The sequence below is a fragment of the Vidua macroura genome, chromosome 4, assembly GCF_024509145.1.
Source record: "Vidua macroura isolate BioBank_ID:100142 chromosome 4, ASM2450914v1, whole genome shotgun sequence".
Classification (NCBI taxonomy): domain Eukaryota; kingdom Metazoa; phylum Chordata; class Aves; order Passeriformes; family Viduidae; genus Vidua; species Vidua macroura.
In genome coordinates this window covers 35982950-36005678 of record NC_071574.1, presented here as the reverse complement: position 1 = coordinate 36005678, position 22729 = coordinate 35982950, and the positions used below count along the sequence as shown (strand labels likewise).

At 35.7% G+C, this 22729-nt stretch overlaps 1 protein-coding gene across 4 annotated transcripts in view; it reads right to left on the bottom strand.

The window, feature by feature from the left end:
- The window catches only part of PALLD (palladin, cytoskeletal associated protein), a 190734-nt gene that overhangs the window by 106852 nt on the left and 61153 nt on the right, over positions 1–22729 (bottom strand). For all 4 annotated transcript variants that reach the window (XM_053974899.1, XM_053974901.1, XM_053974900.1 and 1 more), the window contains 8 exons: positions 18174–18352; positions 15812–15878; positions 15123–15228; positions 14096–14170; positions 11447–11588; positions 9829–9852; positions 1206–1325; positions 110–422 (listed from right to left, as the gene is read on the bottom strand). In XM_053974899.1, coding sequence (XP_053830874.1) covers positions 110–422; positions 1206–1325; positions 9829–9852; positions 11447–11588; positions 14096–14170; positions 15123–15228; positions 15812–15878; positions 18174–18352 — 1026 coding nt within the window. The remainder of the gene's footprint in view (positions 1–109; positions 423–1205; positions 1326–9828; positions 9853–11446; positions 11589–14095; positions 14171–15122; positions 15229–15811; positions 15879–18173; positions 18353–22729) is intronic.

Below are 22729 nucleotides of genomic sequence, written 5' to 3'. Positions count from 1 at the left end.
GGACAGGCACCGTGACTGTCCATTTATCTAATGCTAAATTGCTTCAGGCAAAAAATTGCTGTCAACAAATATCAAGTTTATAGGAAACAAAACACTCAAAAATACTCACAGCTTTGGTTTGGCAAGCACAGGTGGTGGCTCCTTTGTGGGTGAAAGCAACGCAGCTGGAGGTGGGATGGATTTATCACCATTTGGCTTGCTGTTAATCATTCCATTTACTCCATGAAGAGGATGAATGCCATTTGATTTTTCCTCAGATGTATTGAGCTGTTGTTGAAGGTCTATCACACCAGGTCTCAACTCAGTGCTGTTTGCTTCGTGGGTATCTGTAAGTTTCTTAGGAGGAAGCTCAAGAGAGCTAATTTCAACAGGAGAAAGTGGTGAGAAATGATGGAAATCATCACTAGAGCATTCCAAGTTGGCTAAAAGAAATCAAAAAGAATGTCTCTTCAACAAGTCATAGACGAAGTACATGGTAAATACAAGGTGTATTTTCAGTTTTTTAAAGGTGAAATGTCTTTGGTTTTATAAAGGCATTTTTCTAGTCTTCATATTGATTATTTATGCTGAATTAGATACATGGGTGGCTATTCATTTTCTGAGTGTGCCTCATGCAAAAGGCACAACTAGAAACCTTAGGGACTTCTCTAAATCTATTTCAAGGAATCAAGGCACTAACTGAGATTGATGAGTATGGACAACAACAGCTAAAACAGGACTTCCTCTTCCTGAAGCTTCAGGATCACTGAGGAACAAATAATTTAAAAATGCTGAAGAAAGCATGTATACATGGCAAGTTTGCAATGGCAGCTGGGTTAGTGCATCCCATGACAATATATATGGGAACATATCACAAAACTAAACATATTATGTCACAGTGTTTTATTTTACGGAAGGCCACCTTTAGTAGCATCGTTTCATCTCTTTAATTTTGCCTCTGCTGCCATCTAGTCTTGAACCCTAATGCTTAAGATATGCCAGGCTTGTGGCAGAACTTTAAGAGCGTGTTTCACATTAATAAAAATATTAAACTAGGAAATGAACATAAGAAACATTCAGTTTGCTTTATATGAATGCACTGGGGTTGACAAACCCCATGTCTTACAGCAGCTGTTTTCCACAAAGAAAGCAGACTGACAACCTCACAGGTAAATTATTTATGTAAGATTTATGACCAAAAGCTCCTCTTTCTCTTTGTCGCATACCTGAGCAGACAGTTAGTTGTGCACTGCTTGTTACTGAACCATGTTCATTTGTTGCTGTGCAGGTGAAAATTCCTGAATCTTCAGGAAAAGTTTCTGCTATTACAAGTGTACATATCTCTTCTGAAAATAAACAGAAAAATAAAGTGCATCATAAACTATTTGAAGTACCATGTAGTGTTTTTTGCACTGTATATTAAAAGAACAGAAAGTAGACTTTTACAAAGAAATTCTGTGAGAACTGCAGAACTTCCAACATAAATGACTTTAAGGAAAATAATTTTGCATCTGAAAGAAGTAAATTAATCAAGCTAAGTTTTCAAAACTGGCTTGAACAGTAATTTTGCAGTTACAAGGCTGTGCAGTCATTTTACCCACTCAATGTTTTTTTAATGCAGGACAGTACTAATTAATACAAATGAATGTAATGGTTTCCAGAAACAATTATCTTTGCAAGCTCTTTTTGCATCTCTAAATAACACCATCAGTACAAATGTCACACAATTCTTTCTTTCTCTGTTTTTTTTCTGTATTTAATGCAACATTCATATCATATCCCATTTCCAGTAAAACTAGATAACATTTTATCACCACTTCCAATTAGTTCTTCTGTATATACTAACCAGAATTAAAAACTTCAGATGCATAAATATTCTCTTTATGCAGAGTTTGGGAAAATAATTTCTGTCACTGTCTGCACAGCAGTGAGAATTGATACATTAAAAATATAACAAAAAACAGTATCCCCAAAACCTCTTCAGAACGCTGTGACAGACAGATTCTGTAGCTGTTTTAAATGTGTTCATTCTACTTTGATAAGCCATGGTATAGGCTTTGATTATACCACAGCTTCTGTCAGAAAATTTGGTGAAATATATTAGGTTGGGCCTTACAGTAACTTTTACAAAATCCATTTTATCCATTTATAATAAGCACACATAACTGTTTAGGCATATTTTTTCCAGTTTCTTCTAAGAAGTAATTTTATTTTATCTCTACTTGTAATGGTACAGTTTTTTTAAAGATGTCACAGTACAGATGATTTAAATAATCCTACTATTTACACAACACACAGATAAAATTTTATACATGGACAATGCTACATTACAGGTCTCCTCAAATAATTCAGAGTTTCTTCTGTTTATGCTGATTTTTTTAATCTCAAAACCAAAGCAGAGAAATTTTATAATGTTCAGTTTAATTAAAAAAAAAAAAGAAAAATGCATTTTGCAATTTGGACACTTACACACACTCCCATATATTATCACATAATCAGCTAAAAAAAGCATACCGTAAAATGAGGAAAAGTACTTTAGAATCTAATAACTTCCATATGAAAATTATACTGTAGAAGAGGTTCAGTAAGGTCAACTTCACTTCTTATAGTTCAAATTGGAAAGCATTTTCAAATAGTGGTTATTTGGTTTTTTTCCCCCCATGGAATGACAGACCACTGTCTCATTTAGACAGCTAACGAAAAAAGTTATGAGTTTTTTCCAATTATAAATTACAATGAATCCAAAAGCTTCCTGTACTGGAAATGGGCTAAAAATGAATGACTGACTAAATATTTGGCTCAGAGTTGGTTTTCAGACAGCAGAACGTGCCTTTTTTTTTTTTTTTTTTTTTTTTTTTTTGGCATTGCAAACCAGTCATTCTGTATAGCTGCAAGAGTCATGTCTGGTAACACTGCAGCACGTTGGATCTTATCTAACACAGATGAAGATTAATGACTCATGAAAGGTCTTATCAAGAAAGTAATGGGTAACACAAGCTAGTTTTTGAACTACTGAGATCAGCTTTTTTTAGAGCCTTGGTGTGTCATAAGCAGTTGAAGCTGTATTGTTAACCACACGTGCGTACTCCTGGACTGAACTGACCCTGGGGATGTAATCTTATACAGGCAGCATTCTAGTTTCCTGTTCATTTAACAGCAGAATGCTGAAAACTGAGTCTTTCAGGACTGCAAAAGAAGATCACTCCACCAGGCTAAGAACTGCTCTCTGAAAGAGGTCAAAGGCAATATAAAACATAGCAACCAGCAGAAGTCCTATTTTTCGAACAGCAGAGCTAATTAATGCATAACATTCTTCCAGCTTTTTAAATATATAAAATGATCACAGGAGAAGAGCCAATCTTCACTCTTCAGTGTCAAAAGAATTCTAATGGATTCTACAATGATGTGCTTTGCTTACTGATGAGGTGTGTTTTAAAATATGTTTATTATTATATTACAGAAATCGTTGTAAAAAGTTTCAGAGTAATTTAATGATGAAAATAATCAGAGATTAAAATTTAGTCTTTTCAACCAGATGAACAAACTGCAACACATTTGTGATCAATCATTAGAAAGCTGGCTAAACTGAAAACATGAAAATCCTAAGAACAAATCAAAAGGCAGCATGGGCAATAAGCACATGTGAACAACACATTGCCATTTTCTTTATCGATTTTCGTCCTCCAAGCCAAGAATCACTCACCTCCAGGTCCTTGCTAAAAGGCTTACTACTGTGGAACACATAGAAATGAAATACTAATTTGGCAAAAGAAAGGTTCTTTCAAGATTTCCATAACACACTCTGGATATACTCAGTGTTCTGTGTGTTTTTCTACCTTTACATCCTGACTTATGTAATTATTTTACTTTCTGTTACTGTGCTAAGCAGAATCAGAAGATTTGAGGGAAATAATGTCTGTTCTACTTCCTGGCGTTCATCAGCTGACAAATAACTTCATCACAGAAATGTGTTCCAGAAAGCAGCTCTGAAATGCTGTTCTCAGGGCCTTAAAACATATTTAACACTTGACTAAATGAATACAAAAGCATTTTGTTCACTGAAACATGTAAAATGCTTAGGCATGCAAGTACTTGACTGTTTTGTTAGTTATTTAGGAAGAAAGATGACATTTTACACAGCAACTCTTTCCCTTTATGGCTCTTGAGTCTATTAGGAAGAATAAACTTTGGTAAAAGAGAAAACTATTGTATTTTAACGAATTTTATTACTGACAATGTGTTTACTTCAGAATGTTTCTCTGTATTGCATTAAAGGTAGAGCAGTTCTTATATCTGCAACTTCACTTCTGAATGTGATCATTAACTTCCTCCACTGCAATGCACACACAGTTGGGGAAATAAGTACAGTCCCTTGCTGGTAGCTGTTCATTCCCATGCAATGAAAGATCACTTTTTAGAGCTGTAGGTTCAAAGCCGTAAGTTTTCTGATACACAGAGACAGTGGGAAGTCACAGTTGTGGTTTCCTGGTAAAAATCCAACAAAACAGAACTCTGCCAACTTGTAGACAACTTGTGTCTTATTCTCCCTCATGTTCCACAAGTGTTTAACTCCAGTTAAACTCAAAGCAATAGGCCCATCAGGTTACTTCTCATCTAGGTATCTCTGCATTTTTCATATAAAGAGAATAGAGAAGAGTGAAAATAGAGAAGAATATGCAGAGTAGCATTATGAATGGTACTATAGCAGACCTGTAGATGCCTTAGCTTGCAATAACAACAAAAAATATATTCAATTTGCCTGTTTCTGATAATCACTATCGCATATACCTTTATCCAGTCAGACAGCTGTTCTGGTTTATTTAATGGGCTTTATGTCACTCAAGGAATGAACTCAAGGAAGTAAAGTTTTTAGAAGATGCACAAGACTGACTACATTTGAAGACATCTCAAACAGCACTTAAAAAAGACTGGTAAGAAAACTGAACAACAGAAAATGTGATTGTGAGCAATAAAATGCAGTTTTAGAGTGGAGAGCCTAGGTTACACAATATGTAATCAATAACCAAGACGTCCACTATCTAGCCAGATTGGGTACAATAAATGGGAACACTGCTATGGCAGCAAAAACTTTAGCCCCTAAAACATTGTTCGGGTTTGAGGAGAAATTAATCCATTTATCACTGTCAAGGAAAAGTTTATGCTAAATCTTACCCTAAGGTAGTTATGATACTGTAGATGCCTAAGGCACCTAGTCTGAAGTTAAGTCAGGTATATACATCAAGGCTGGAATGAATGCATTCAGCAACATAGCTGTGAATATTACTGTACTCCAAAAAGTTTTAAATGTTTACAGTGGGAGAGGAATGACAGTGTTGGGTTTTTTTTTTCAAATCACATAGTACAAAACAGATCAGTTGTTTACTTTGAATTTGGAAGCATCAACAAGCAAGGATAGTTGTAGCAGTCAGACTTAAGATGAGTCCCACTGACAGGGACAGAATTCTGTAGGTATCTTGGGAGCACAGAGTACAATTGAAAATTTAATTGACAAGCAATAATATGTAAGCTGATCAGACCACCTTAAATGAAGGGGAATTTTAGCCTATTTTCAGTTTTTCTCTTAATCTGACTTCTTGAGATATGGATCATAGAAGATTGCTTTCTCCAAGCCCTTGTTTGCTTCTCAGCAGTGAAAGAAGACAGATACTTAGTCATAATTCTCTTGTTTTCACTAAAGAGTGCAAGGATCTGGCATGCAAGCTAGCCTACCAAAGCTTCTATGTTCTGAATTTCATCAGCTACCAGAAAGGTGATTTTCTTGGTACAGGGAAGAAGTAAGGATTTCTCTAACATTTCCATTTATTTTCAGTTTCAAACGTTATGTAGGAATAGGGGGGGGGATTTCTAAAGGAGTTACTTAACTAGAGTGGAGACTCTGGAACACAGCCGTTAAACAGGAAACAAGAAAGCACAATCCAAGAGAAGTGATGACTATCTTTTGAGATGTGTTTTGTGAACATACACAGTATTGTGCTTAGAAAAAAAAAAAAAAAAAAGCATGTATATGTGGCAATTCCCTGGCAATTTAAGCAAAATTACTTCATACAGTTTTCTTCTTACATGCTGTTAGACAATCGTTCTAATGTAATTCAATACAGTTTGTGGCTGTCTCCAGACAGCTGAGTAATGGTCAAAATATCAACAGCTGGCAAGTGATTCCATGGGATTTTTCATTCTCGGGCAGCCTGTTTTTGAAGGATTCAATCAATATAAAGTCAAAATGTCCAAGAAAGAAGTAGAGAACAGGTAATTTGACAAACTGTGATGTTGGCTTTGAGTAATCTGACTAGCTATTAATTCACAAAGCAGTCTGGAGGGATTTGCAATGCAAACTGATTTCTGTCTAGACAGAAAAAGGAGTGCAAAACACATTAGAGTAGATAGAGTGTAACCAAAAAAAAGTAGCCAAAAATCCCCTTTGCTTCCTAATTTCTTACTTGTGTGAGTTCATTGAATATTTTTCCTTTAAATCATTAGTACTGACCTATCAAAGGACAACCAGTGTTATTGAGTGCTATAGTATTTATTGATGGTTGGATTTTGGTTGACAAACGGCAATTAAAGTCACACTACAACTTGTTACAATTTATGTAAAATTCCATGGATATTTTACACTTAGAAAAATTTTTAGAAAACATTTCCATCTTTCAAAATTCTGAATACTTATCTAGCATATGCATGTTTCCATGTCAATCTTGCATATGTATTAAACATCTGCATCGAATAGCAGTTATGTGTTTGCTCATGAAAAATTTCCTCTGAAGGCATTGTTTAGTCTGGCTTCTAAGAGTTTGAATTACATCACAAACCAGTGCTGCATCTATTACATTTCTGATATCCATATCCAGCTTCCTGTTGTACAAATTTTAAGATTTTTCATGACATCCTAAAACCCAGTGTTACTTATTACTAGTGGCACTACTAATATACAAAACATTGCTCATTATTTATGCCAAAAGGAAATATTTACATTTTGCCCAAACTTTATTTACATTCCCTTTGCATGCACAGTGTCAATTCCTACACAAAAAAGCCAGTAAGTGTACTGTCATTAATTTCTGTAGTGTGTAAGACACTGCACTATTTAAGATATGACATTATTTCATAGGGCTTAGTAGGAAAAGATAAGTGCCCAAAACTTTAAGGGATAGTATAGTACTTAGCTCAATGATTCCAGGGAGAACAAAATACCAAATTGAAATTCATTCATAGACCGAAAGCACAGGAAGGTGCTCATAAATATATATTGCAACATAATTACAAGCTTGAAAACAGAAATAATCCAACAACAAACCAGCCAGAATGCAGTCAAGCATTCACTACTGTTATGTTTATAAAACTGCAGCAATACAGATACCAAACTGTTTTGAGATGTCTTCCTATTCTTGTCTTGCCAACTCCCTTGAGAATGGTATGAGATACCTCGACATTAAATAACTTTTCTGTACTTAAGAAGACTCAAGAAATGCACCTTTCATGTAAGAATCCATTCCCTAGTACCTTTAGAAGACTTCGGGGATCTTCTCTCAGGGCCTGCAAGCTAACCAGAAATGGGAAGGAGAATGTTCAGCACTTTCAACACGATAGTGCAGGTATGTGAGAGGGCTGGCAAGGTGATGATCTCTTTGGATTCAGAATCTCACCTTCTGTTTTCTATTTCAGGCAGCAGTTATGAAAGCAAGTTGATAGTTTCATGAACTAATACCAACCTTCTTACTTCTTCCATAGCAATAACTCTCAGAGAGGCTATACAAACCTTGCAACTAACAATATGAAAATTAGTTGTTTATGAAAAAAAAATCTTCTAGCACTCAACTATTCACACAAAGGAAACCTTTTCTTTCTAGCAAAAAAGTGCTTCTCCTTTCTAGTAGATGATGCTGCATTCCTACTCTAAAATATTTAGTTTATCTAGCATTATACATATTAGGTTTATTAAAGAGGGTGAAAGGGTAAAAAAAAATTACCAAAACTAAGCAAACATTCATGACTATGAGTTTTGACAGAAGAGTCTTAAATTGGATGTTAAAAACTCTAAGATAGGCTGGTAAAATTATACTTCTTGGAAATTTTCGTGTAAAATTTCACTCCTTTCAGATACTATCTATAATTTTAAAGGACAAATTGAACACAGTTCATTTTTGATTTTGTAGGAAAGAAGCTCCTAGTAAGAATGAACCAGATATCCTAGGTATGATTCTGATAATGTTGATAGATTAAATCTAGAAAAGATTTTGCTACTTTGAGAGGAGAAATGTTCCTCTGAGAAGGGGAAAAAAAGTCAACCTATTGATCAGATTGTTTTTTCTTTTTAAGATATCAAGAAAACAGCTAAACTGGGAGACTTATTCTGTACTATGTATTACAGGAAAATGTTCTAAGAAAGATATATAATTAAAATTATTTCAACACAAACATATTATCTTTTATTTATTTTCATATCCAGAGGCTTGATATGATACTGAAACTCTCTTCAAACTATTTTGTACCCTAACTTCCAATATTTAAACCCTAAAGTTTGTGTTATGACTATAAAATACTAATAGCCCATTGCTAGCACTTGGACATGTTTTAATTCCTCATTAGAGGTTAACTTGGTTTTCCAATACTCTTCTTTCCTTCATATGGCTCACATTTCCAGCCTCCACAAATCAAATCATTCAGTTACATGTGTTCAGGGCATCAGCTAATACTAGAGCTGACGATACTGCGTACCATGATTAATAGTATTAACTGTAAGGATAGAGCATGCGCACGTGTGTGTGTGCAATCTATATGCATAATGGACATGAGGCAAAATAGGTATATAACAATTTTGTGAAGTCACAAGAAAATTAGCAAATAGCTGACAAAGAAAAGATTTGTCCCTATTTCCTTCCTCTAATTTCCATGAAAATTAAAGGAAAGATGTATTTTTCCTAGCCTGTACCCTCATAGTCACAATATCTCTTTACAAATATCTCTCAGCTGCTAGGTCTGTCCTGCCTATCAATTCAACCCCTCAGAGTTAAAACATCCCTCCACTGCCAGCATCCTTCAGAGGCATTCTTTGGAAACATTCAGATTCGAGATAGAAAACTTTTCTGTTTTTTTCAGTGTCATAATTAGCACTCTCTCCAAATTCAAGAATATTCAAGCACAACTGGCACAACACTTAAAGCAAAGTTCAGACTGTATTGCTGTCTTCTCTTCTACATGTTTGACTTAGAAATATTAAAGAACATTCTCAGTCTTTTAGCATCCACTTACTATTCAAGAATCTCCCCCAGTATATAATGATGTATAATGGGAAAATGAAGCAGACAGAGAAAACATGCAGCTGGAAGAACACTTTTTACTTGTTGAAATCTAGGACTTTTATCTTGTGAATAGGCTAGAAAAATTGAATCAGTTACTCTTTTTACTTTTTTTTTTTTTTTTTTTTTTTTTTTTTTTTTTTTTTTTTTTCGTAGGATCAGGTTTTACTTGAGTTTAAGACACATCACATCTGCCAAGCTGGATTGGTAAAACTAGCACTTATTGGCTGGGTGTTATGCAATTCTTATGAGCACCATTTGGGTAATGGAATTTTGTGGGACTTGTCTTTTTTCCTGCAGTAGCAAGCAAACCATTTACTCCCCTTGCTGGTCTAAATGGAATTTACTGTTTAACTAATAAAGGAATTGATGTAAAGGACAGATTACAGTATGGGAGGTGTGATAAAGTAGCATTGTCTTTAAGGGGGTTTCAGTTTACCAATGTTCAGCAGAAACAGTTTTCTATTTATGGCTTCAGTACAAACTCAAAGAGCTAGTGAATCAAGAGATTATTTTTTCATATGATTCTTACCAGGTTCAGTTGCAGATCGTGGCTCTGCATATCGCATCGTAAGGAAGGAAAACAAACAAGAAAAATTTATTAGAGATTACATTAATAAATGTCAGTGTACTGAATGAACATATTATACTGAAATACTGTAAATAAGTAGAGAACCTGTGCAGACATTACAAAATCAACAATATTTAAATTGTTTGTTAGTAGCAGCAGTCCAGTTATTATTTCTAGCCATTAGCACTGAAATGGGAAGAGGAAAGGACTGTGTCCAAAACTGAATCCTGACAGACTAATTTCATGATCTTTTTCCATCCTGTATTAAAAGCAGCCACTTCAGATTATTGCCTGAGCTGGTTTTGGCTGAGTGCAGCTGTGCTAGATGTGCTAGAACTTCAAGATGAACTGGAGTCAAAGGCAGCCAAGTGGGATGCCACAACTGGCATCACTAATGTGTTTTTCCTCAATCCCTTTGGCAGCAGAGTGCAGGCCAAGTTGGCTTTCACTTGAAGTGGTGTCTAGTACATCTGGAATTGACTGAGGTGAAGACAGCCAGAACCTCTTGTTGCTAGCCAGGCTAGAAACAAGGAGAGGAGTTAATTGCAATGTTAAGTCCAATGCTAGGGTCCAGTGGGACCACGGGTGAAGATTGTAATGGAAATACCTTTAAATTGTTGTAACCTGTGATTTGAGTTGCATGTTATAGGAATTACTGTACCAGGAACAATGTGAAACAATTGAGGAGAAGCCCTCACAAGAAGCAGTGCAAGAAGTGCAAGTACAAGAAGTGCAAGTGGTGACCTGCCTTGGGTGGCTTTGGTGCTCAGTAAGTCCATGCAAAACACCACCTCTCCTGTCCTGAGTATCATCATAACAGATGGAGCCCAAAGACATGGACTAACTGAATTCAAAGTAGGTTTTGTGAAATTTTACAGGGATGATGCATAGACTTAGGGAATGATATCTGTGTACTAGACCAAAGGATGAGAAGTGGTGGTTCATGAGAATCTCCTGGCTAGTATGGGATCTGAGCATGACATAAATGGTATGGAATAAGGGAGTGGAAAATGTCCTGGGTATAAGTGGGATAGAGTTTATTTTTTTCACAGTGGCTGGTATTGGGCCATGTTTAAGATCTGTGTTTAAAATAGTATTGGTAATCCAGAGACTTTTTTTTATAAAGGCTTTTTCTGCTACTTGTATCTTGCTGACAGTGAGGAGGCTGGGGATGCACAAAGAATTGGGAAGGAACACAGCCAGGACAAACAAACTGCAGTGATCAAAGTGATATTCCAAACCATATGACATCATGCTCAGCATATAGATTTGGGTGAAGAAGGAGGAAGGGGTAACATTCAGAGTTAGGGTGTTTGTCTTCCCAAGCAATTTACAGGTAATGGAACCTTTCTTTCCTCAGAATGTCTAAATACCTGCCTGCCCATGGGAAGGAGTGAAAAAATTCCTTGTTTTGCTTTGCTTCTGAGACTTTTGCTTTCCCTCTTAAACTGTATCTCAACCCATGAGTTCTCTCACTCTTACTTTTCCAATTCCCTTCCCCAGCACACTGGGGGGGAGTGAATGAGGATCTGTGTGGTCCTCAACTGCTGGCTGAAGTTAAACCATGTCATTGCCTTACTTTTTTGGAGAATTCTGAAGTCTGGAGAATCTTGAATTTCAATGCCCTGTCGAAACCACTTAACATGAATGGGGGGGGGTCCTCTGACCCTGCATTCCAATACTACGACTTGTCCTTCAGATGCTGTGGCGTTTTGTAGCTCCTGAAATATAAACATCACAATTAAAATAAACCAGGAGCACTTCACATTCTTAAAAATAGTATTTTCTTCCCTTCCTAATTCAACTTTATGTCTCATTATATTTTTGCAGTAGACATTTTCTTTCATTCTGATTGAATTTAATATGTCTATATAGTTAAAAATTATCAAATAGGTTATTTACAAATACATTCTTAAAAAGACCAAAGATTGGAAAAGTGCAGAAGTATTTAATTCCTTAAATTAACACAAGCAGATCACTGCAGTTTGAGCTTTCTGTTTTTGTTCTTCTTCCACAAACTGAAATGAAAATTCCGGAACTAACTAAACGCTGATTGACTTAATCCTGAGAGAGTAGCTGAGCTGCTTTTGGGGCCAGCTCTAGAAGGTGGATCTGCTTTTCATCTGAGCCATATATAACAAACCAAGCAAAATTAGATGACACCAATATGATTAGGATATATTAACTAGTGTATGGATAGCTTCTGGGGCAGTACTCTGGCTGTAATCCTTGTAAACATGTGAAAAATTTCAGAAGAGTCTAGATCTTTAATGAAGAGCTACACAACATTTTAAGTAACAGAACTGACAGGTGATAGCCACTATTTTTACCTTTGTTATCTATCTTAAGATTATAAATCAAGGAGTCCTTTTTAATCTGCAGCGGCTGTCTCATTCCCTTTGCAATTTATTGACAAAGTGTTAGACCTTAATGCAGCAAAGCACTTGAAGTTAGGTCTAAGCTCAAGAGTTATTCTAGTTTATATTCGTAGATCTCTAATCAAATACATAAGAATTTTGTTACATGGAAACCTGAAAATCTTTGAGCTGTTCCCAGAACTTTGTATAGGGAAAAATTTATGATTAAGTTTTTATTTTGTTGTTCGTATCTGGTTTTCTTCTTCTGTAATTAGATTTTTTTGTTTGGTATGTCCCAGCTCTCTTAAGCAAGTTAGTAAAGAAATTCATGGACAAGAGATATGAGCATTAGGAAGAAACAGCAGAGTTTTGATGGCTTTGGTGGTCTCTGGATGGGGGATGGACTTCTGTTTCCCACTCTTACCTGGAAATTGCCTTTCTCTCAACCTTGCAGCAACCACATTCTCTAATCTCCTGCACCTCCACTATTCACCCTCCTGTGACACCTGCAGTATGGTGCAGAATTATGAGGGACAGGACCTTTCCTGACATGAGACAGGAATATACTGGAGCCAAACTAGACAGCTGTAGAGAGCAGGGCTTACTCTTGCTTACTCTTACTCTTATCTCTAGGCGAAACTATTTGCTGTCCATATTAATTTTTAATCAAATGCTTTCCTGAAGTAATAACCAGAAATACTTCATTTTGGCTTCAGCAGGTAGTGATTAAATAATAATTACTACTATGGAAATCATTGTTTGAGGCACAATGAAATACTATTTTTAATTGAAGCTGTATTTTATAGATAGGGAAGCATGCTATCCTTCTTTTTGCTGCTACCTAATTCCTGGTTCTTAAGTGTGATTTGGGATGAACATGAAGATAAATATTGATTTAAGTAATTACCTAAGAAATTCTGAATAGAATTTTCTGAATAGAAATGTCTCTTCTAAAAAGTATGATCAGCAGGAGAAAGGTTGGCTCTTGTACTCAGCATTGGTGAGGCTGCACCTCGAATCCCATGCTGAGTTTTGTCCCTCTCGGGACAAACATTGAAGTGCTGGAGCATGTCCAAAGAAGAGTAACAAAGCTAGTAAAGGGTTTAGAGCACAAATCCTATGAGGAGCAGCTGAGAGAACTGGGGCTGTTTAGTCGTGAGAAACAGAAGCTTAGGGGGATGTAATGCCTCTCTAGGAATTTGTAATGAAGTGGGGGTTGGGGTCTTCTCACACGTAATACACAATTGGACAAGAGGAAATGGCCTCAGGGTGTGACAGGGGAGGTTTAGACTGGATATTGGAAAAATTGTTTTCAGAGAAAGGGTTGCCAAGTACTGGCTACCCAGGGAAGTGGTTGAGTCACCATCCGTGGAGGTATTTAAAAGCCATGTAGATGTGGCACTTATCAACATGGTTTAGCAGTGGGCTTAGTCATGCTGGGTTAATGGTTGGGCTTGATGATCTTAAAGGTCTTTTCCAACCTAAGTGGTTCTATGATTTTTAACTTACAGGTTTTTTTTCTAAATCACAGTTAAAATGCCTGTGTTATTTGTTCGTATCAGTAGATAAATTATTGTGAATGAGGCTTTGTCAAGACTCTTATTAGTAATTTGTGCTTGCTATATTTTACAAAGATTTATCAATGGAGAGTAGACACGGGCATAAGAAAACTCATACAGAATATTCATTTAAATCCACTAGTGGAATGCATAGGAACTTCATTGTTGCAGTGGAAAAGTATTTTCTTAGGAAGTCATTGATACTGAAAAATTTGAACTTGATCAAGCCTTCCTGCATTAGGACACATAATTTTGATATTTTCTTTTGGACTATAAGAGTATGATATAAAAATCATGATGGATAAAACATACCTTTGTAAAAATAGGTGCAGAATAGATAGGCTTGGGTCCATCCAGATGGTGCAGGTATGAAGTAGGGCTTTGAACCTGCAAAACAATGCAACAATGCTGTGAAATGGAAAGAATACTAGTTTCAATGATACAGCCCCAACGTATATGCAAAAATGCAAACTCTCACATGTGCAGTCTTATTGTGGTGTTCTCTTTCTACCATACTTCTTGGAAGACATCACTATTTCACATCTGTTATATTCTGAAATCAAAATGCAGGCTTTGAAGGCTTCTATACTTCCAATGAGCATTTTGTATCCAACTCTCTTTGCCTGAAAGTATTTTGAGAATTTGACTCCTCTTAATAGATTCAAGTAAATCTTTCGCACTGAAGCATTTTTGCTTCTCCTGCTACTACATCCCTACACTGATGCAGTGATAAATAAATCCAGGTACCTAAGCTTATCAAGGTTAGCTCAAGGAAGGGAAAATAATTTACAATGTACAGGATGACGGAGATTTTAATTTTGTTTGTATTTTATGATTTACATGTAAACTCTAAGTCAGCCACAGAGGCATTAAAGACTTAGTAAAAATGAATGATCAAAAATTTTCTATATTTAAATATCTGGATAGTAAAATTTATTTTTCTCTAAAAGGCCCAAAGAAATGACAGCAATATTAAATTTAATAACAAAATGTAAAACTTTTGCTAAAAAATATTGCAGGCATTCATTTGTAGTACATTCTTTTGGGACTAGAACAAGTCACTATTAAGTGATAAACTGTAATTTTCATCATCACCAGATCTGTCTGCTGTTTAAGTGCTGTGTTGATACACGTTGTGTAAGAATCCATATGTATATTTACTTTTATGTCCCATTCAGTGGATAAATACTTAATTAAAAAAATCATAATTCTTAATATAGTAATATAAGTTTATAGTTTAACAATATAATTCCTCAAAATGACAGAGTTTTTCAGATGCTGCAAATCTTGGAAGAAAATTTGAAATACTTTTACTAATTTAAAAATTGTCTAAAAATACCTGCTGACTGGGCATAGAGATAGGCTGAATTATAGCTGTGGTCACTCCTGATTTTGGTGAAGAAGATCCTATTGTCAAGGAAACAGAAGTGGTTTTCTTTTGGGCCCTGAAAAATAAAAACCCAGGAAGCACTTTATAGGATCTGAAATGAGAATGTGTTAGTTTTTGATACATAAGCTACCTTGTACTTTCTACATATTTAAATGTGTCATTATCAACTGAAAAGATCAACATGACTGCTGAATATCAAGATGGATGAATGAAGCATGAGTAGAACACAACCTTTTGCTAATTTACACTTCCTCACACAATAAAAAGTATTGATTTAAGATGAAACTAAAATGTATTTTGTTTCTTTAATTGTACTCCTCTACGTATTTCTTTGGAGGCCCTGGAGTGGGTGACTACAAATGAAAACTTGGTTAACTTGAGCTTACTTTTGAATATGAGAAGTTGGTATCAACAAATATTTTGTCAGGGTAAGGTCAGCCTTCTCTGACAGAACAAGCAAATTAATACGACTTACAATTATAATACTACACATTTATATCACATGAGAGAAATAGAAATGACAAGGCATACACAAGTGTACCCCAGATTGTAGATTCAGATTGTAAAACTACTAAAGATTTTCCAGTATCCCTTATTAAGAACATATACACAATATTAATAATGCTTTGCACACTTACTGTGGCATAGCTCCAGATTTTAATTGGAAAATTAAACTTTCACTCTCTGAATCTGTAGAACTGGCACCTGGAAAAGAAAGTTTTTTCAATAATCTCATATATTTTTATTGATTTATTTAATGTTTAAATTCCAAAGGAAAAACTATGATACTTTTGCATTTCACTTCAAGGATTGAGAACCCTCTGTAACAAACTACAGCAGTTTTTTAATCTGATAAGGATTGTACCTATGTACTTTAGACAGTTACAGAAATCATAACCATGCCAATTTAATTGCACACTGCTTTCCCTAGGCTCCTAGCTGTCTCCCTTCATATTGAAACAAATATGGCCAAGACAGAAAAAAAAATGCTGAGTACAATTGCTCTACGGGAAATGTATAATTTTATTTACTTAAATTTTAAATTTGAAGCTTAAGCAAACATATGGCTTACACAGATAACAAATCTTCAAACTTAAGTAAGAGCAACTCAGTATACCAAGACATTTTCAGACTAAACTTGCTGCCCATGATGTCCGCATTTCAGACTATTTACATTAACCTACACATAACATTTATGTACTGCTATTTCTTGCCAGTGGAAGTCTTGATATAATGTATATGTTTGGCAATACCCTGAGCTTACTTAAAGAAAAAAATGCGAAAGCACTTATTCCCTTTGTCCTAATTTTTCCTAACAACAGATACTTCACACATTTATTCTAGACATTTATGCAGTACATATTATTCCTCAAGGAATTTGCACATATATATGGATAGCTGTATGTTTAATACAAACCATAAGCACTTCATAATCAGTATGCATAGTATAGCATAGACAGATTCCAATGAAACAATGCTGGGACTAAAATACCCAAGTACCCTATTGATTTACAAAGTTTATGCTGTAAAAAAAACCAAAGCAATAAGTAGTATAAAACAGATGAGAAGTAAATGTCCAGTCATCAAAGTGGGTATACATGAAAGGATTTGTTAAGAACACAGAACAACCAGATGGCTGGGCCTGCTGCACAAAAGAAAGTATGATGCATCAGTGTCATCAAGTCTATTAATGTACAAAGCAGCGCTTGCGTGACAAACCTATTTCCCTTAAAAATGACAGGGGTTGAACCTAATGACTTGTACACGTCTCTTTCTTTCAAAGTAACATGTTATAAAGCTTCAAGATAGGACTTCCATATAACAAAATTGGCAAATGTCAAAGAATGAATTCTTTTATTCACAGCATCACTCTACCTAGCAGTTTCATCTTTTAATGTTGTTCTGTCCTTATAACTTCACACAGCAGTATGCATTTGTACTACAACTGAGTATTTCTGAAATCATGATTACTACTATAGAGAAAACTCCTAGAATCTGTAAGATTCATAAAAGTCTTGGGGATTTTGCTATTATATCCCAATGGCATATTAAAATGTTCTGAGAATAAAAAGCATAATGAAAGAAATCCTATAAAGGCACATATGTCATGACTTAGCTAATTAACAGTGAAAAGTGTTTTGTTTTGTTAATTAAAATCTATTTAATAATTTTAGCATGTCATTATTCAGATTTCTTATGAATATTTCTCATGTTAATTTATTTTATGCTTTCAAGTGACCATTTAAATTAACTTTAATGAATTACAAAACTGGTAAAAGAATATATAGCACCCAATTTTTTGGGAGATGTATGAATTAAAATAAAAATTGCTATTCAGTTAAAAATCTTGCCTGAAATATAGTTCTCTGCTAAAAAATAACTTAATAATTTTAGTCATGTTCATCATTAACTTTTCTCAGAGAAAATAATACTTGAGTTATTACTAATTTTGCAGTCAGGAAGTATTTTGACAATAACTAGCAGCTGTTTGTGGACAAAACTGGTACGACTGACTTTAATCTGACTTAAAATCAGTATGCCAAAGATAATGGATTACAGTACATTTACACATGGCTAAAGACGACTCATTTTGGGCAGCCACATATATTTGCACAGGGAGGCAAATATACCAAAACTGAGATGGGGATTACTGCTATCACGAAAATCATTATTACTATCACTAGTCAAATCTTTAACTAGTGATTTACAGAGGTACTGCTTAAAAGCTAATGATATGCCAAAGTTTTTGGTTCCTTCTATTTAATTCTTTATCTGTTTTTTACTCTAAATAAATAGCAATCTACTCAGTGATTCCTGATACATTCCTTGAAATATCTGAATTAATATGATGTGATGTTCAAAATGTGTTGTGTTAAAAAAAAGCAGAGGAATACCATAAAAATACCACCATATTGAATGTAATGTTAAGAACCAAAAGTAAACTTCAGCTTAATTATCTTTTCTTATATGCAGCAAGGATTTTATTATTTTATCTCTTACCTTCAATGAATATTTCAGCTGATGTGCTATCTGAACCAAAAGAATTTGAAGCCAGACAAGTATAGCGCCCAGTGTCGTCTTCAAAGGCTTCTACTATAATTAGTGAATGAAGTCCTCCACTTTCAGAATGGATCTGAATGTCAGGGGAATTCTGGAGTTCCTTTCCTTCACAGAACCATCTGCAGCCCACACACATTTAGAAAGACAAAGAAAAAAAGAATATAAAGGATTGGTTCAGGCTCATTGCACACAAGAAGACATTACAATCTGCTGCAAAAATCTAAATTGCTACTGAAATCAGCACATAGTGCTTTGAAGTGCTTAACAAAGAAAGTATTTTGCAAAGAAATAACTTGCTAAAATAAACTTTGTTTAAAAGACATTTCTGAATACTAAGAAAATTGTACACAACACACCTACATTTTAAAACTGCTGTCCTGGTTTTGGTAAATGAGTTTTTCCTGCATAACTTGTGTATTGTCTTGTTTTGACCACAGTCTAATCCATTTTGATATAATTTATCACTCCCTTTTACCTAAACCCCACTGATTCTGCACACAAAATATCTCAACTTGTAATCAGTAGCACAGGGTCTAGCTGGAGGCCTGTCACTAGTGGTGTCCCCCAAGGGTCAATATTTGGCCTAGTATTATTCATCAATGGTTTGGCTGGTTGAGAAGGTGCCTCCTCAACAAGTTCACTGATGACATAAAGCTGGGAGGGGTAGCTGACACCCCAAAGCTCTGCAGCTCTTCAGAGGGACCGTGGTAGGTTGGAGAGATGGGCAGAGAGGAACCAACCAAAATTCAAAAAAGGCAAATGCAGGGTCCCACACCTGGGGAGGAATAATCACACACCAGTATAGGCTGGTGGACACCAAGCTGCCCATGAGCCAGCAGTGTCCTTGTGGCCAAGAGGCCAATGGTGTCCTGGGGAGCATTAGGAAGAACATTCAAGCAGGTCAAGGGTGGTGATCTTGCAACTCTACTCAGCCCTGGGGAGTCCTCACATTGATTGCTGCGTCCAGTTCTGGGCTCTTCAGAACAAGAGAGACATAGAGCTTTTGGAGCTCGTGTTGAGAGGGCAACAAAGAAAATTAAGAGACTGGAACATCTCTCATATAAGAATAGGAGATGGGCCTGTTCAGCCTTGAGAAGAGACAACTGAGATGGGACCTCACGAATGTATATAAGTATCTGAAAGGAGGGTATCAAAAGGATGGATCCAGGTTCTGCTCAAAAATGTGTCAAAAATAGGACAAGAGACAACAGGCAACTGATTCACAGAAAGTTCCACCAGAATATTAGGAAGAACTTCTTTAGTGTGTGGGTGACTGAGCACCAGAAGAGATTGCAGAGAGAGAGTGTGGAGTCTCCCACACTGGAGATACTCAAGAACTGTTGGATGCAATCCTGTGCCATGTGCTCTGCTTGAGCAGGGAGGCTGGGACAGATGGCCCACTGTGGTCCCTTCCAACCTGACCCGTTCTGGGATTCTGGGATTTTTGTCCATCTTGCCCAGTCAACCTAACATAATCCCATGGCACAGGTTCCATATTGGTAAGCTTTAAATAGGTTTACTCTTGCTTTAGATCAAGAACATAAGCTGGTTTCCTAGGCCTGGATTTTTATGCATGTAAGTAATATATGTTCCACTACCAAAAAGGAATGTCCCAACAAAAGCGCTGGATTTAGGTACAGACAAAACAGACACTTATCTAGGGTGACTTATAAGTAGGTAAAAGCACAGCATCATTTCGTTTACATCAGGTCAATCAAGCATTTGCCAGTGTAAACTACTCTGTGTTCTCAGCCCATACTGCTGCCATGAAAGTACCTGTTCCCACCTTTATTCTGTTTGATGCCCTCATATCAACAGCCTATTACCTATTACCCTATTCCTATTACCCTAGGCTATGCCTTGATTTATCTCTATCTCTGGCAGCCCAGGAAGTATGAGAAGTCAGTAATTCTTGGTTTATAGTGTCTGCTGTGCATTTTTACAGGGAGCAGAGGCAGATTGGAGAGTCATTAAAGGAAAATCACTCATAAACAAACATTCTTCTGTTCTCAAATTGTCCCCATATCCTGAAAACAAATTTTGCCAAGCCTTGCCAGGGCTGTTATTTCCATTCCAGTTCTGCAAACCCACTCTGGTCTTTACCACTCTTTCTTCCCTTCTTCTCACCCCATAATCCTAATCTGAGTTTTTCCATGTTGTCTTCCTTCTCTCATTTCCTTCTTCTTCCTCTGCAACTCCAATATTCAAATCTTGCTCTAACAAGACTAAAGACAAAATGAGCAATTCTCGACAGCAAGCTTCAAAATGGAACTTCCCCCCCAAATTTTAGTTTTCTACTCTAGTATGTTTTTTTTTAAATGAACAAATATAATTTCAGAAATTTATGGATAGTCAACGCAAAGTAAAAGACAACCAAATTTAAAAAAATAATTCTTAAATACTTAAAATTTGCCACAAAAATTTGGTATTTTTCCTTCAATTTGTGTGTGTTGATGAGAGAATTTTTGCAGTTACATTCCAGTAATTCTTCACAATTAAAATTTTTTTCCCTCTAACAGATGACTTCCCATTACCCCCAAAAATCAAAATAACCCCAAGGATTTCCTACCTATTCAGGAAAAGCATGCAACACTACAGGATGACAGATACTATAAAATAACAATCAGTGAGGAGTCTTTAAAATTGAACCGCCTCACTTTTATTCTTCTTAATTACAAACTTCATGCAATTAACATAAATTAAAAAATGTTTTAAAACATCCTTCTGAAAATATTGCATTGTACAACTTGAAATGTCATGGTTATTTCAGAATGCTGAGTTAAGAAACCTACCAGGTTTACACATAACACAATTCCCCTTAATAACAGCATAATTGTGGGCAAGCTCTCTGTGTTTATGAACAATAGGTTTTTTATTCCTGAAGGGAAAACCCTCAGTTTGTAGTGGCATTAAAGCTATATGCAATTGTCTTCAGTAATTAAAATACTAACAAGTTCCTTTTCTGTCTTCTGTTGCCTAGATAGTGCACAGAGAAAGTATCGCTTTTGGAAAAAACTAACAAACTTCCATTTGTTTACTCAGCAGACTCCTTTGGCCTACTTTTACAACTATTTGCCTTGGAGACAAATCTATTCTGTCAGCTCTACTGCCAAAATTAACATTTCTTTTTCCCCTCTTCCCCTCCTTTCCTCTTGTCACAAGTTGTCCCTTCTACCAGTGTGAGGACCTCTGCTACTATTTCTGATTATTAGACCTTCAGAGTCCTAACCTCTGTGTAGGTTTTCCTAAGCTACATTTTTAACAATATGCACAAGAGAGAAGTTAATTCAATTTCTAGACAATCACAGACAAGAGCCTGTAATATGAGGACCTACATAACCATTTGTTCTATTTTTCTTTCCTTTCCAGAAACATCCTGCAAAGGAAAACCTCTCCTCCAAGCCTAATTATTTTCTCAGACAGATCCTGTTATAGTTTCATGCAAACTGTATGGCTTTCGATTGTTTCCTAAATTCTATGTTCACAAAATGTTTAAGAAATTTTCATAAGCATGAGAACCTAAACCAAAAAAAAAAATAAATCCATTTATATATTTTTGTCAGATAACATTTAATAAGTAAACTGTTTTCTTAGAAGGACAAGTTCTACATTGTCCCTTGATTTGTGCATACACATGGTCAGTCTCAAGTAGTGGGAGCTATTCCTCAGCACTAGCTGGGATTAAGACTTGTTGTATCCTGTCAGTGTCATACTGAAAACGAGTCCTGACCTGCTTCATCAGACACTGTCTGCCCCAGAGGAAAGCACATAAGTAAGCAATTCAATACCACATTACCTCAGCTATCATTAAGGCAATGTTTGATGCATGGGAAACACACCTGGTGTGGGACTCCATTGTTTATTGTGGAAAGAAGAATTCACCTTCACAATTGGCAAGAGCACAGGTATTTGAAATGATGAACACTGGAAGAGGCTTAATTGTACTCTTTTTCCTTTTCTAATTGTATTTTTTTTCCTGTGTACATGTTGATAAAGGAGGATTACTTGTCATGAATTTCTTTTGGTGATTACATCAAAATTAGGTGAATAAGAAAATACTCAATTTAAATACTTATTCAGCAATAACTTGCCAGTTGCCAGTTCAGTTCAAGAGAGTTTGTGAATTCAAAAAGGGTCATCAAATAAAAATAAATGAATCATTTTTTTCCCAAACACAGACTGAATTCCACTTTTTCATCTTTTATATATATATTTATTTGTGCAGTCAGCCTTACTGCATTACAATCAGAATAATCATAGAAGAGAATTTTCTGCTCCTAAGGACTGAAAAAGATTCAAAGATAAATCTTTGAAGCATTCCCTCTTACTGCGAAGGGATCACTAAAGCAAGCAACAAATCACTATCAAAGGGAAACTGAGCCAAAGAAACCAGGACTCATGGCTAGACACAGAAAAATAACCACAAAGCAAGTCTTACAAGAAAATTCCGGTTTTATGCTAACTAGGGCAGCATTAACTCATGTCCAGTCTATTCC